Source organism: Hydractinia symbiolongicarpus, chromosome 6, assembly GCF_029227915.1.
Source record: "Hydractinia symbiolongicarpus strain clone_291-10 chromosome 6, HSymV2.1, whole genome shotgun sequence".
NCBI classification, from domain to species: domain Eukaryota; kingdom Metazoa; phylum Cnidaria; class Hydrozoa; order Anthoathecata; family Hydractiniidae; genus Hydractinia; species Hydractinia symbiolongicarpus.
This window is the reverse complement of record NC_079880.1, coordinates 17,719,502-17,735,384: the sequence shown is the minus strand read 5'-3', so window position 1 is coordinate 17,735,384 and position 15,883 is coordinate 17,719,502. Positions and strand designations below refer to the sequence as shown.

Below are 15,883 nucleotides of genomic sequence, written 5' to 3'. Positions count from 1 at the left end.
CGTCTGTACCGATAGAAACAAGCAATGATTACTACGTATGGGAGGAGTATAGATATCAGTAACAATAACTCCATTTATTTGCAGCTTTGTGTATAAAGGTGTCGCGAGACAACACCTTTGGATAAAGCTCTAAATTACTCTGATATGAATCGATAGCCTTTCGACTGATTTTCATTTTTCCACATGGGTTGCATGTTGGTATAATGTAACCGCGCGAGCTGTATCTCCCTACTAGGAGGAACACCATTTTCTTGATATTTAATAGGGATTTTGTGATCAAATTCCCATTGACCTCGGTTTCCCCAGCACATCCCATCTCTAAATTGAGCTTGGATATGCCCAATAAATGTGCAGATACCGCACCCTAGGTACTCTGTGGATGCTATCTCAGTGTCTCTGTTTAGAGCAACGCGAATCCTATTTAGAATGAGGTGATGCATATATCCAGGGAAATCGCATTCCTTACAATGGCCATGCTGTTTCCCATGTGGCATTTATTGCGTTCCCTTGTCGCCTACATAGCGTCGAGGCATTTGATGCACCATTTTGTTCATTCGCCATTCCGTTGGGTCTTAAAATTATCAAAAGAACAAGGTTTTTTGCAGCTTGTACAGCACTTGGTCTCCTCCATTTCTTTGTTGTATATACTATCAATATATACAAACTTTGGGACAATAGTCATCACTTATAATTCTAATGGCTTTGTATAAACACCATCCTCGAACACTACCCTTTTGTCATAGAACGCTGATAGACCCAGCTTGTTTTGTTCATACGTCACCATGCCTTGGTTATATACCCCCGATTTTTTGCATTATCCAGATCTCCCTTCAGTGCTTTCATATATCTATCCCACGTCATTTCATTTTGTCTTTTGGACATACCTTTGCAGGAAAATTTAGTGCCATCTTTACCATTGGACGAAATAACACTTTGCCGTCAATGCAATCATCCTCGAATCGATGAATTCTTCTTTGAACAGCCCTCCGGTGCGGCTTGAATATTTATCGATGACTAGCCAGTTTTTAACATCCTCATCGTACTGCTTGATTAATTCAGGACGAACAACATCACGTAAGTTATCTCCAGAGATTGCAAAATATGCGGAGTCCGTATCCATATACACATATTCATAGTTTTGTCGATCTACGTACCTATCCAGAAAGTCATAGTAAAATTCGAGCATCCGCAGCTTGGCCAATTGATATACATATATACCGCATTGGTACGCTCTATTAATGGAAACGCCTTGTTTACTCCGTCTTACTTCATATGCGTCTGCAATTTCTTCAAGATCCTCCAGGTATGGGCTCCTCATTGCCGCATCTACTACCTTTTCATCCTTTGTAAATGTAGTATTGTTATGTCTCGCCAAGTCCTCTATCATTTTGCCATAAAACGAGTTCCCTTTTAATTTAGCAGTATCGCCGGCGATGCGCGTATCAGGGTCTTTATCTGCTTGGCGACGCGCATCCGCGATTTCCTCAGCAAACCAAGCGAATGGTTTACCACGTGAGTACTTGAGTAGCTGGTAGCAAGCCGTAATCTTCAACCCATGCTCCAGGTACCATTTAACCAGATCAGTACAAAGCAGGATCTTCTTAGCTCTCATCACTCCCAACAGCTTCCTGGTACCCGGAATACGTTTTCGTCCGGTCTTGGTCAAATACGCCCGCATGTGATCTGGAATGGCTTTATCGGATATCTCTTTGACCACAAATAACGGTGACATTTCGCTAATTTTTGTCGTACAGCTCGGTGGGGACTTCGATATCAACTTGGGCAAACCCGAACAGCGATCCATCTAGAATGTTTCGCACCAGATCATCTATTTTTTTCGGCAGGGTCTGCCATTTTTATTACCTTCTCCTTACCACAAGGAAAGTCCTGCAGTAGTGTGGTTGGGTAGAGCATATTGGCATCATACCCAAGTATAGTCTTGCATTTTTTGGGCTCGGTATAAATATGTGAGCGAATACCCGTCACATCATTCTCATGATACCTGCAAAATACAATAGCTGGTCCACCTACCATGCCAGTTTGCAGGAGTTCATAAGCCTCGTTCTTTGTACATATTGTACAAGCGTTTTGAACCTGTTTACAATACTCGCATCGGGCTTTGGTGCAACGAGCCTCACATTTATGCTTACAGAAATCCCCTGAAGCATAAAGCTTTTTATCTGGGTTCAACCGCAAGGATTTGTTGAGTACATACCACATTGACACACCCGGGATGCTCACAGCATCCTTCAAAATGTCAATCTCATCCCTGTAGTATGTATTGCGGGTCCTGTCGACGGCCTCGATAAATGGTATTACGTCTGCCATATTGTATTCGGTTAACCAATCCAGCATCGTGACGCATTCTCTTTTATAGAACTCATCCCGGAAAGCTTGGTAATCTTCGGGTGAGAGTGTGTTTCTACCACTGAGTGCGCTATAAAAAGCACATGGTTCAATTTTTCATAGCATGTTAGCTATTCGTACGGGAACACTAATCTTTTGAGATTGCAATCCAATGACTTGCACCATTTTTCATAACTCAAGTCTGGTGCGAGGAAATTTTTGATAGCGATGAATTTGAAGTTCGAGGTGGTTAGAATCATGTATTCATTATCTTTTTTCGCTACTTTGATATTATCATCATCCGCAATTCGTTCGACAAAATACCGCTTTATCATGTTAATATCGTACTTGCCACTATTAAAACCTATCACTGTCACTTGATTTACCCATTCGTGCCAAGCATTTTGAGTTTGTTCCGGGAGCATATCGAAATCATCCGGCTTGGGATATATCTTTTCAACTTCTTTAACACTCTGGATCTGTCTCTGCTCCAGTTGCTCAACAAATTTTTGCACAAGCACCTTTGGGTCTTCATTCATCATAAATGTTGGATGTTTTTTGTTGACTATCGTGAATGGCTACGCTGACGGGTATATGCTCTGATATATATTTTAGATAGGACGTTTGCTGCTGGTCCAATGGTGCAAGGAGAGCCTCGAAATCAAAGGCGTTGAAGTGGGAATATGCTCGAAATTCTTTCTTGAATACCCTCTTAACCTTGGGAGGATTTTCACACTCCCATGCAGTGACATTATTGTAGCCGAGTTTCCGAATGTGATCCTCTTTAAATTTGGTGAAATTAAAATTATTTTTATCCACGTTGGTTCTATTAGGCTGACATGGGCATCCATGTCATTTGCAGCCGTGGTATTCGTATACTGTTTTTGTCTGAGGATCATACCCATCAATCTTGTATACAGCCTTACTGCCGTCGCGTATCACACGTTCTCCCCCATGCCCACAAAGAGCATGATGTATATGCCTACCTGTTTGATTTGACATGGCTTCAATCCATTGGCATACCGCGTAACTGAAACCCTTATCGGGATAAAATACCTTTTCAGAGCTACTCTGCATCCGTTCGATCTTTTCACCTTTGCAAATGATCTTGGTTTTGATACCTTCGCATTCATTTTGTTTGTGTCGTGTGAGGTTCTCCGATCTGTTGAATCATTGTGTACAAACCTCGCATTCCCAATTCTGCGTCAATACATCCAGTTTCTTGATATAAAAGCAATGATCATGCAGCATGCCGAGGTCAATTGTGTCCAACCCCTTTTTGTATTGATTGTGGCCATAGACGAGACGCCATGGGGCCTTGTCGGTGTTTGTTTTTGGTTCAAAAACTCTTATGTTAATTTTGAATTTTTTGGCGATACCTTCCAAGTCCACGAGCCTCGTAGCCCTTACCTCTTCCCTCTTTAATTTAGGTTGCTCGTGGTACTCACGAGCTAATTTGAGGGCCGTCTTTGTAAGGAACTCTGTCCCTCTTTTTACATCCGCTCTCTCCCCTACAGCTAGACACCTCCAGAAGCATAAATTGTCCGTTCTAACATCTTCACCATCCATGGCATAGATACATCTTTTTCCGCGCAGCCAATCTGGTAATGGTCCACATCCAAGTAGGGGTTCTCTCGTAAAAATTATCTTGACTTGTGCGTGCTTGAATATTATTTTGCATTTATATGCTCCTGGTGTCTCGATAGTCCTTTCTGGTGGCAAATAGGCTTTCGTCCAAAATTCGGCATCTTCCAGATCGAGGCGTTTCATCTCACATTCATCGATGAAAGCCTCTATTTCAGCCATGCTTAAGAGTGACCCGGAGCTCTTTGTTTTGTGGTAATTGGCCACATCTCCACCGCCTCTGTAAATATCACAGCTAAAGCTGTATACCACCTTCACACGCATGTCTGCGTGTGGTGTGCTTTTTCGCATAATGGTATCTGTCAATGGCTGGTTAAGGTTATTATTAAACCTCTATGTTTTGATGCGGTTTCCGTCTTCTATCATTTTCGCGTCATCATCAAAAATGTTCTAAATATCCTCGATCACCTCCGTATTGGTGGCATGCTTAGATTCTTTCCCAAACATGTGTTTGAGGTCCTCAATTTCTTGGTATTCATCTTCGATGGTGACCCGTTGAACCTCATCGCGGATAGTTGGTGTTCCTGAAAATTGACCCCTGGCCTTGTTATAATAGTAACTAACGGTATCCCGCACGCTCCTTAGTTGTTTAACAAGAGCTTCGCGATTTGCCGCTACTGGTGCTGACACGGTATTATATATTTTACTAATTGCATTTTTGAACCAACTCATTCCTTTATTATATACAGATTTTCTTTTCAACCAGAAAATTTTGTTTGGTCAAGGATTGAATATTTTGGGAATTTCCCTTACTCATATTCTGTATCATTGGCAGATGACGTCATGTATCTTACATTTATATATTATTTATTTTTCATTTATATATGTTATTGGCATTTATATTCTGTATTATTATGATTTCACGTATGACGTCATATTATTTCGTTTTTACTTGTTTTTTGGATGAGGGGGTAGTGGAAATGGTGAAAGCGGGGTTTTTGGGGGTAAAGGTGTAGGAGGAGCGAAAACCTGGTTATAATCACTCTCCTATACTACTGCATTTTCAAAAAATTTTCAACAAGAGAGTAAATTTTGAAGGCCTAAATACTGAAATATTCAAATGCTAATATGTATTTATTGCTGAATAAATAAACAATGAACTACTTCATCATTCAAATTGAGCTCGTTCAGAAGTTATTATATTCAAATCGTCAAATAGCAAGATTTGTATTCTGGAATTTCCAGAATTTTCCTGATCACTTTTAAAAATATCCAGTTAAAGTTTTAACTGTTATTTTAGAATACTTCATATAGCTATGTAAAATTTTTATTTTTTATTTAATGAGTTGTATTTTAACATTGCAGGTTAGTTACAAAAATAGTTGAGAATTGTGGTACTCGTGATTTGTTTACCCCATAATTCTCCGTTTTCAAGGTCTACTTCAAATTTCAAAATCTTTCAGGCTAATGACGGAAATCTTAAAGCCGCAGGGCTTCTTGTTATATTTATAAAGAAAGAAAATTTTAATAAATTTCAATGTAAAAAAACGTTATTTTAGTGCTGAATATGAAAATTTTAGTTTTAATTTAATAACTTTCAATTTAGAAAAAGCATTATGACGCTGTTGTGCTGTCATATTGCTGGTTTACGACCTTGAGAACAGTTTTTAGTAAATGTTTTTTTATGTTGTCATTTATTCCTCTTTTTCGATGATGTTACTTTGGTGCTAAACATGAAGAAAGAAGAATGAAAATTTTAGTTATTGATTTAATATCTTTCAATCTATAAAAAGTAAAGGTGTTGTGCTGTTTACAGCCTTAAATGTATAGATTACTTAACGTGTATCTCAGAGAGGCGGTTTTATGGCGTTTTAGTGCTTAAAGGGCATAAAAAGGCGCCAGGGACTCACAACGCCCCCTCTCTTCAAATCCTACGGGTCAAAAGTTTTACTAAGGCTTATTTTTTTCTGGCTATGCCCCTGGGTTTGTGTGTTAATCCGTTTTTGTGGTTCTTGGGCGTTAGATGAATTCACGTTATCCAGATGATTTAGATAAAACGAAATCGAGTTTTGATGACGACATTTTTCGCTTACATAGACTCTTCTGTCGCCACCTGTTATTGCGCGAGACGTGTTACGTCACAAATCGATAAATTATATGCGAACCGAGTAAGTTTTTGTTTGACAATTAGGGGAAGTGTGATCGAAATTGAGATCTTTTGGGTTGATTTGAAAATTTTTATGCAATGTTGTTTTCCTGATATATAAGAATATTTTTACTACAAAAAACATATGTAACTTTTTCGTTGGTTTTCCTTTCAGGTAACAATTTTATTAAAACCATTGGATGAGTTTCCTCAGTTCTTTTATATTTGCTAGTAACTTCATATCATAATATTCAGGGCTTCAAATAAAGTTCAGCACATTAAAAATGTTGTCTCAAGTATTATTTTCTCTCATAAATGCAATACATGAAAAAAAATCGCAAAATCACAAATGAAAGAAAATAAACCCTTAACATTTCTTTTAGATGGTACCACATAGTCTTTGCCAATTATTTCGAAAATGTCTTTTCGCACGTCACTGGCAGCGGCTCGCCTGCTTTACCTTAAAGAAAACAAAAATTAGTAACTGATAACTTATAAGGCGGCATGGTAACACCTACGTTTTTGGAGGGGGGGGACAACACCAAAATTTTAAAACTTTTACCAGCCAAAATACCACACCATGGACAAAAACTATATCTGACAAGGATTTTGTTATGCCGAACAAAAGTCCGACAGAGTTTTTCCATAAAAAAAACTTTGTAAAATAAGAAATCAAGTTGACAAAATCCATAAAAAAATAAAGTAAAATCCATACCAGTACATCCGACAGGCCTAAACAGAAGAAAACAACTAACATTCCAACAAGATAACAAACTACACAAATGTTACAAAAGATTTTGTGATGTTGGGAAAGAGCTTTCTTTCCAACCTAACACTACAAAATCAAAATTGAATCAACAAGTTTTCAATCAACACAAGAAGCCCTGCGGCTGAAAGATTTCCGCCATTAGCAATAATCTGAAAAAGTACTGAACTTTGAGGAGGACTAATTAATATGGGGAAACAAAATCATTGAATATTCTAAAAATTTAAAATTCAATTTTTGATTATTATTGTAACTGTAAATCATAGCTAACTTAACTTACATAAACTTCATTTCTCTATATAAGAACAATTTTAAAAGAAAAATAATAAACCTGAAAATTGATGAACAATAAAAACAATAAGAACAACGGCAAGGCTGAAAATTTATATATTTTCTCCTTTTCTCTGAAAAACAGCTTGGAAAATATCTTTAATGGTTGCAGCAAATTTATATTTACATAATCAGTTACGAAAAGTTATTTTCAGACTACATATTCTTATTTCACAATTTTATAGCTATAATACATTATGTTTCGCCAAAAATATTCAGCCTCAACAATTCCTCTTTAAATTAAAATTCATGAATAATTAATTATTCTGCTAAATATAGCTTTAGTCTACGTGCTTGCAAAATTGTACAGAAGGAAATGACGTAATTTTTAAAGGGAAACGTTAATAACATCAAAGATGGCGCATTATAAGACGATTTTCATTATGCTACACTGCACGAGCTTTAACTTTCGATAGCATATAAACTTTAAGGTATTGTTTATTGGATAATAAAACAATTTGTTGCACTGTTAGGATTCTTATTGGCTTAAAACTCATTTTAGACTTGTTCTCAGAAAAAAAATCTGTCAAAACGAGGATTCAGGCTTTAGCCTGGATAAGTTTTGGGCGTCCAGCTTAGCTGCGCTGTCTCTATCTATCTTTCTATCTCTCTATCTATCTCTTTTTAGGCGATTTTAAAGATTCCGCCTTCGCTGGCGAAAATCAATTACACGACACATGTTTTGAACATGTAAACGATGAAGATCAGTCTCGGCGATGGAGACCCGTCACGTCAGATTAATTTTAATTTGGTTATAGTTTTTTCGCGCGCACTTTTCACATTGCCTCTAATCTCCGTATGAGTAGGACAAGCGTGTGGTAAAAGTGAGAATCGAAAGTATCGTAGTTTTTTGATTGGAATCTTAACGTAAAGAATTTCTACAAGCAGCATAAAGAAAGCAAGCGCAGTAAACGACGCAATATTTAGTGTTTGTTGTATTTTGTACGTGTATTATTTTGTCCATCGACACAGGCTATGTTTGTATTTACTTATATTGTGTTTATCTTTTTGTATGTAAGTTTTTGTATCTTTGTATTTTTTCTGTTTGTGTTTAAGCTATGAAACGTTATCATCATACTGTACTAGACCGACCTATTATTCTACCGCTCGTCGTCGCATCGGCTCCTAATTCTAATAATACTTGGCTAATCTCTAATGGCTACAAATCTGCTATTAATTCAACTGAGAACCTAGCACTGGCTGTAGCTAGACTACCTCACCACTTTCGAAATCAGTTCTACAAATTTTCGAAAGACAAGATTACGAGTGAGAATAGGATTAATTTGATTGACTTTGAGAAATGGTTGAGTTGGAAGTTGTTAGAGCAATTCAATCTAATAGCAAATTTAATCGCAGATCAGGAACAGAATAAGATTAAAAATGGAAAGGAGTCGAAGAGAGATGAGAAAAGAGTGAGAACATTTGCAACAGGTGCAGGTAGTGAACGCAGTACGAAGTGTTGGATTTGTTCAGAAAATCATTTTGTTTTTAAGTGCAGAGAATTCGAACTAAAATCGGTGGCAGATCGTAGGAAGTTTGTTTTAGAAAAGGGATTTTGCTTAATTGCCTTTCAATTGTTTCTCACAAAATAAAAGAATGTAAATCTAAGAAAAGGTGTGGAATGTGGAAAACGTCAGCACACCCTGCTGCATTTTGGACCGCCACAACAAAATGAAAATAAAGTTTCAAAGAATGAATCTGAGGCAAGAACCATCCAATCTCGTACCACAACTGACACCTATCTTCAAGTTATCCCGGTGACCTTAACTCATAACAGCAAATCAGTAACAACCAACACTATTTTAGATAGTGGATCAGATAGCACCTTTATTTGCACAGAAACAGCACAGAAACTAACTCAGATTAGGTGGAAAGGAGCAACCGTTGAGAGTATTGACGATTCTATCGAATTCACAGACGTTTAAATCAAAAATCGTATTATTTAATGTTCACCCTACCAATCTGAAAGAAGAAATCAGAATCGAAAAGGCATGGGTTGTACCAGATCTTAACACTCCTACTAAAAAACGAAACATCACAGACTTAAAAGAAAAATATGCTCATTTGAAAGACATCGATATACCAACCTTAAACGACGACAGAGTAACAGTACTTATTGGAATTGATACACCATCACTTCATATTCAAAATGATTATCGAGTAGGAAAAGACAACGAACCAGTAGCTGTTAAAACGCAACTTGGTTGGATCCTATTTGGTGAGAAGAATAAAAACATATTTACCAATACTAATCGATTAGAAACTGATACGGATGATTTCAATAAAGCAGTAGAAAGATTTTGGGAAATCGATTAGCAGTCCAACGTCTGCAATCTAACGAAAAAAAATTAAGCAAGCAACTAATTTTAGCAGAAAATTCGGGTTACAAGTCAAGGAATATGTTGCTCTTGGACATGCGAGAAAGCTTTCAGACTTTGAGAAAAACCAAACATCCGATATTACCAACTACATACCACATCATTGTTTTGTTCATCCTAACAAGGCCGGGAAAATTCGTGTAGTCTTTGACGCTGCAGCAAAGTACAAAGGTATTTCATTAAACGACAACTTGTTACCCGGCCCAGACGTGCTGAACAACCTGGTATCTGTATTACTCACATTCCGTACCAATCGTTACGCAATTATGGCTGACATTGAAAAAATGTTTCATCAGGTCCAGGGATAGAACAAGACGCTCTTCGTTTTGTTTGGAGAGAAAACACCGACGACAATATTGATGACTTAGTCATGCAAATACATTTATTTGATAAAGTAGACTCACCTTGTTGCGCGAATTACGCTCTTTGACAAACTAGCATCGATCACGATCGCGCAATTGTAGACGCTATCACGAAAAGGTTTTAAATGGATGATTATCTGGATTGCATGAAAACGGTAGGCGAAGCCGTATCGATTGCAAAAACCGTGACAGAAGCATGGAAAAGTTGTAGCTTTCGTTTAACAAAATGGCTATCAAATTCTTGTGAAATTCTTGAGTGTTTTCCAAGTACCGAAACCGCGTTCAACTTCAACCTAGATTTAAACAAATTACCGACTGATAGAGTACTTGGTATGTCATGGAATCCGAATTCTGTCTATTCACATTCAAAGTTGTCAACAAGGCATCACTTGAAACTAAAAGAGGTATATTAAGTTTAACAAGTTCAATATTTGACCCACTTGGTATCTTAACACCATTCATTTTAGAAGGAAAACTTATCATCCAATCTTTGTGGAAATCCAAAGTAGACTGGGATGAAGAAATACCAACCGAATTAAAAACAAGGTGGTTGAGCTGGAGAAGTGAACTGGAAAAACTAACATCGATCAACATTCCTCGATGGTACAAACTACAATCCGTTAATCAGTTGATTCAACTACATATTTTTTCCGATGCTTTAATCAATGCATATGGTGCTGTTGCATATCTACGTATTCAGGAAACGCATACTGTCAATGTAACATTCGTGATGGGAAAATACGGAGTCGCCCCGTTGAATCCGAAATCTCTCACAATACCAAAATTAGAATTACAAGCTGCTTTCTTGGCTAGAAGAATGAGAGAATCAAAAGTGAGTAGTCTTTCCAAGGACCTCAGTACCAAATTTTGGACAGATTCACAAATAATGTTAAAATATATCTTGAATGAAAACCGAAAACTTCCAGTATTCTGACGTCAATTCGTGGCGTTTTGTACCAGGAACTCTAAACCCAACAGACAATGCTACAAGATATGTACCACTATCACCGACCGAGAATTCCAGATGGTTAACCGGTACATTGTTCTTAATCGAAGGGCAATGCAATTGGCCAGATCAAAGCCAAAATGTCAATCAAAGTGAAGAGGACGCAGATATTACCAACTTTCAGTCAACCAGTAATGCAATACCAGAGAAAAAATCCTTTATCAAATGGCAAAGTTATTCCGATTGGCAAAAACTCTGTCGCCACATTGCGTGGATTATCAAATTAGAACCAAATTGGTTGTTATTAAGGAGGGGAGGATCTGAAAAATTTGATTACCTAACCGTTGATGAAATTGAAGCAACAAAGTTACAGTTGTATAGCATCTCACAACAAGAATCCTACCCATCAGAATTCGAAAACCTACAATCACACAAGGAACTACCAAAAAGATCACCACTTGTAGCTTTGAGACCAATGATGCAGAACAATTTGATTCGTGTTGGAGGAAGAACTGGTTTAATCGATATACTATTTGAGTCGAAACACCAAGTGATAATCTCGCCGAAACACTACATTGCACGACTCATAATTCAACACATTCATCATACAAAATCGAATATATTTCAAACGGTAACGTAACAGATGTAAACATTGATTTAACTTTGTTTACAATAAGGTTTATTATAACGACATCAACCACTTCGTAGCGTTAAAAACAGTAACAACGGAAAAATTACTTTTTACATTTTATATAAATTCTTCTCTATTATATACACGCTGTATTTTATAAGAATAGTGCTTTTTGATTTCCGCCAGCGAAGGCGGAATCTTTAAAAACGCCTGAGGAGATAGATAGAGAGATAGGTAGATAAATAGAGACAGCGCAGCTAGGCTGGACGCCCGAAACTTATCCAGGCTAAAGCCTAAATCCTCGTTTTGACAGATTTTTTTCTGAGAACGAGGCTTAAATGAGTTTTAAGCCAATAAGAATCCTAACAGTGCATCAAATTGCTTTATTATCCAATGAACAACACTTTATTTTAAAGTTTATATGCTATCGAAAGTTAAAGCTCGTGCAGTGTAGCATAATGAAGATCGTCTTAGAATTGCGCCATCTTTGATGTTATTAACGTTTCACTTTAATAATTACGTCATTTGCTTCTGTACAATTTTGCAAGCACGTAGACTAAAGCTATATTAAGCAAAACTAATTAATTATTCATGAATTTTAATTTAAAGAGGAATTGTTGAGGCTGAATATTTTTGGTGAAAGATAATGTATTATAGCTAAAAAACCGTGACAAGTGTGTTATAAAAGAAAAAAATAAGTATATGTAGTCTGAAAATAACCTTTCGTAACTGATTATGTGAAAAAAATTTGCTTTAAAGATATTTTCAAAGTTGTTTTTCAGAGAAAAGGAGAAAATAAATAAATTTTCAACCTTGCCGTTGTTCTTATTTTGATTTTATTGTTCATCAATTTTCAAGGTTTATTATTTTTCTTTTAAAATTGTTCTTATATAGAGAAATGAAGTTTATGTAAGTTAAGTTAGCTATGATTTTCAGTTACAATAATAATCAAAAATTTAAATTTAAAATTTTAGAATATTCAAGGATTTTGTTCCCCCATATTACTCAGTCCTCTTCACAGTTCAGTACTTTTTTAGATTATTGCTAATGGCGGAAATCTTTAAGCCGCAGGGCTTCTTGTTTTTTTTCGTTTCAGCCTTCATGTTCCTAATTTTCCCTGTTGTACTTGCCCATTGCTTTGGGGAGTAAGAGGTTGTGAGATATATACGCAATAAAAAAAGTAAACTTCTAATAAAATTTGTGCATCATACAAATTTTTATATTAAAACAAACAATCAAGCTTAGACATATTCTTAGGATATTCTGACCCATTGATAAGAGTATATTCTTACAAAAAAATGTTAAATATGTTCAGGCTGAAGACAAAACATATTTAACTTCATATTTAAGGGAAAGTTTAGCTGGAAGCATGTAAACGGCTTAAAAACGTTATTCACATAAATTAATTTCTCTACCAGATAATCTAAACAACAGAGCTGCTTTTCTTTCGCTTTCTCAGTAGTAGCTAGCGTTCTCTGGATAAAAGTCCAATCAGTTTTTTACTTCGATTACTAAACTTCGCTTCGTCCCAAAGAAAACAAATTGAAAATGTATAACTAGCTACAATTGTTTGATACATTTCTATTCAGTTCTCTTTTTGACGTTAGATCATCGTACGTTTTTCTTCTTTATAACAAATATTATAACATAAACATTTTTTTGTCTCGCTCGACAACAACAGTCGCTCTAACAACAACAGTTTTGTTTTTTACATCTTAGATTCGAATTATCATTCGAATTCGATAGTTTTTTTTAAAAAGAAAGCAACCTCGGTCCCAGAACACAAAAATGATAGCAGAAACAAATAAGCTTTAATCTAACTTCATGATGAGTAAACATTGTTAGAAATAACTTTTGTCAGGATTACTTTGAAAAAGAGACAACTTTCTTCGCTTCGGTTTTCATTTTTCAGTTGATAAACTTTGTTTCCGTGAGATACGGCGCACATATGGCAAACCAGGGGTAAAATTAAATTATTCTATCTATAACGACCAACGGGGCTTTTAAAACAAAAAAACATATAAAAACATTTAAAAATAAATTAAAAATTAGTTTTAATAAAATAATAAAAAGAGTTTTATTTTTTAAAGTAATAAGAAAAGAGAATTAAATGTTTAAATAGTAACCCCCTGCTTTGCGGTTTTTTTTAACTTGGTAAAATTTAGCGTAACGCCACGTCATAAGAAAGTGACCCGTGATTTCCGTGTCGTGGACTCACAGTTTTACTCACGCAAGGGAATTAATATATAAGACTAGTCGATAAGGCCCGTAGAAGAATCAACTCAGGCAGAAGATTAGGTTGTTTTACAAAAAAATTGGCGAAATGTAGTTTATATGTTGCCTGTAATGCGTGCAGATTGAAACGCTGATAAAAATAAGTGTTCGCAAACGAATAAGGATATATATATATGTGTTTTAAAATTTTAAAATTTTGCTGACGTCAGTAAACTCCTTTAAAGTACAAATAAAAATTTTTTTTAGAAATTTGCACAAAATCCATTTAGGCAGGAGTACATTGGGAAAGAGAATAAATTTGTTTACACGTTGCTTCCAATGTGTAGAGCTTGAAACGCTGATCAAAAAAATGTATAGAATCACGTAAAACACCAAAAGTAATAATAAAGTCACAAATAACACATCTCAAATATTTACATTGTATAAAGTGATTACGTTTGATTACATTGAAAACCTTTAATATTTCAATCAGAAGTGTCAAAAACATCAAAATTATATCTGGCAAATCATTTATTCGGTTGCATACTATACTGTTCCCCAAAAATATACAAAAAATGTAAAAAATGAACCGGTTCAGAACACAAATTTTTTTTCTTAGTATGATGATCTGCAGTGACCTTTACCAACCATTTTAAACGAAATGTGAAAAAGAATAAGGAGTAAATTTTGAATCAACAAAGATATATATTAGTTTTGGAAGTTTACATAAAATGTAAAACAGATCGGTTTTTGAAGAGCACAGCCAAATCAACAAAAATCAGTTCATTTAGCATGTTCTATATTGCCATTGCCCACAAATCTTTAACAAAAAGGTTATGAAACACACCAAATTATAGAAAAATCAGGCATTTCATAAAATATATAAAAAAAAAGTTTTTGTCAGAACAATTAGGTATTTTTTTATCATCACCAAACACAGTTAATATATAGATGACTTGCTATCTTGAAATATTTTTTTTAATTGTTTTTATTTTTTTAGCAGGCAAAATAAAGCAATTCAATTGGCTAATAATTCTTTTTAGAAGATCTGATTGGTTAAAAAACTATTTGCCCGCCGAAAAAAATGTAAAAAAGCTTATAGCAAGTCATCTATACAATTATAAAATTCTTAACAAAAACGTGAAACCATGGAACTTTCTTCCAGCAAAAATGAAATCACATACAGTTTAGTTCTCCTCCACAAAAGTTTATTACGAAATATGAAAAAGCCATTAGCTTACACAACAGCCTTTAGTGGAGTCCAATTCCACAAAAAATTGTTCTTTCAGTATATTGCATGTGGTCTTTTCCCACAAAAGTTTACACAAAATTTTAAAAAAACAGCAGTTTGCAACACAAACAAAAACATAAACAACCTCTCATCCTCTCATAAATTACAATAAAGTTAAAAACTCATGTAAATTTCCAATCAAATGTCTACAACTCCCTGTAAAAATAAAAAAAATTTACATGTAGGATGACGAAAGTTAAACAGGATTTCAGAAACAAAACAATAAAAAATAACTTTATATATTAAATCTTATATTATTAAATCATGAAAGAAGAGGCAATACCTTATCGGTAAAAAAAAGTCGGCAAACTAAATTTAGGCTAGGAGGTGACTAATATTTTTTGCGACTAAAATTTTTGCCGACTATTTTATTACCGACCCAACTTTTTTTTTGACTTTTTCTATCAAAAACATCTCAGTGTCAACAGAAGAATTTGTTGGATTGCGTTGGATTGTATTTGTTTTAATCATGGTTTTCACTTTTTCACTGAAAAAGAATTAGTAAAACGTAATGTAGAGGCACTTAAGAAATATTTATCTTCTCGAGGCATATCTTTATCTGGGTGAGGGAGTAGAAAAGCTGATTTAATTAAGAAAGTCCTAGTTGCTCCGTTACTTGTACTTACAGTGTTACCGTCCTTGGAGGAGAAAAGCAGAGAGAGAAGAAAAAGTAATTAGAAAAGTTAAAATTAGTAAAATATACATGGCTAACAAAAATACGCACCAATAGACTCCTTTAAGCTCAACAGTGTTATCAGTGATCATCCACCTACATGATATGGATTTGATATGGATTATGGATTTATATTATGCGAGAAGAGAATAAAGACGTTTGAAATAAAACTAGGCCTCTAAAGGTTTATATGGAAAGAATTTAAAAGTTTTTTTG

At 35.3% G+C, this 15,883-nt stretch overlaps 3 protein-coding genes across 11 annotated transcripts in view; 1 reads left to right on the top strand and 2 right to left on the bottom strand.

Moving 5' to 3' along the window:
• Nucleotides 1–910: 910 nt before the first annotated feature.
• LOC130648107 (uncharacterized) lies at nt 911–3,479 on the bottom strand. The gene is made up of 4 exons (XM_057454130.1): nt 3,333–3,479; nt 2,530–2,924; nt 1,864–2,437; nt 911–1,804 (listed from the first exon to the last, which is right to left on the bottom strand). The coding sequence occupies exons 1-4, from the start codon at nt 3,477–3,479 to the stop codon at nt 911–913; spliced, it is 2,010 nt and encodes a 669-aa protein (XP_057310113.1).
• Nucleotides 2,777–15,883, bottom strand: part of LOC130647274 (DNA polymerase beta-like) — a 37,505-nt gene continuing 24,398 nt past the window's right edge. For 2 of the 9 annotated variants that reach the window (XR_008982837.1, XR_008982838.1), the window contains one exon: nt 6,355–6,808. Coding sequence is in view for 2 of the 9 variants with exons in the window: in XM_057453064.1 (XP_057309047.1) it covers nt 3,517–4,281 (765 nt within the window). In the remaining 7 variants the exon portion in view is untranslated. The other 7 variants (XR_008982839.1, XM_057453064.1, XR_008982834.1 and 4 more) reach the window with 7 other exon arrangements.
• LOC130648106 (uncharacterized) lies at nt 10,038–15,820 on the top strand. The gene is made up of 4 exons (XM_057454129.1): nt 10,038–10,242; nt 10,284–10,744; nt 10,839–11,489; nt 15,725–15,820. The coding sequence occupies exons 1-4, from the start codon at nt 10,038–10,040 to the stop codon at nt 15,818–15,820; spliced, it is 1,413 nt and encodes a 470-aa protein (XP_057310112.1).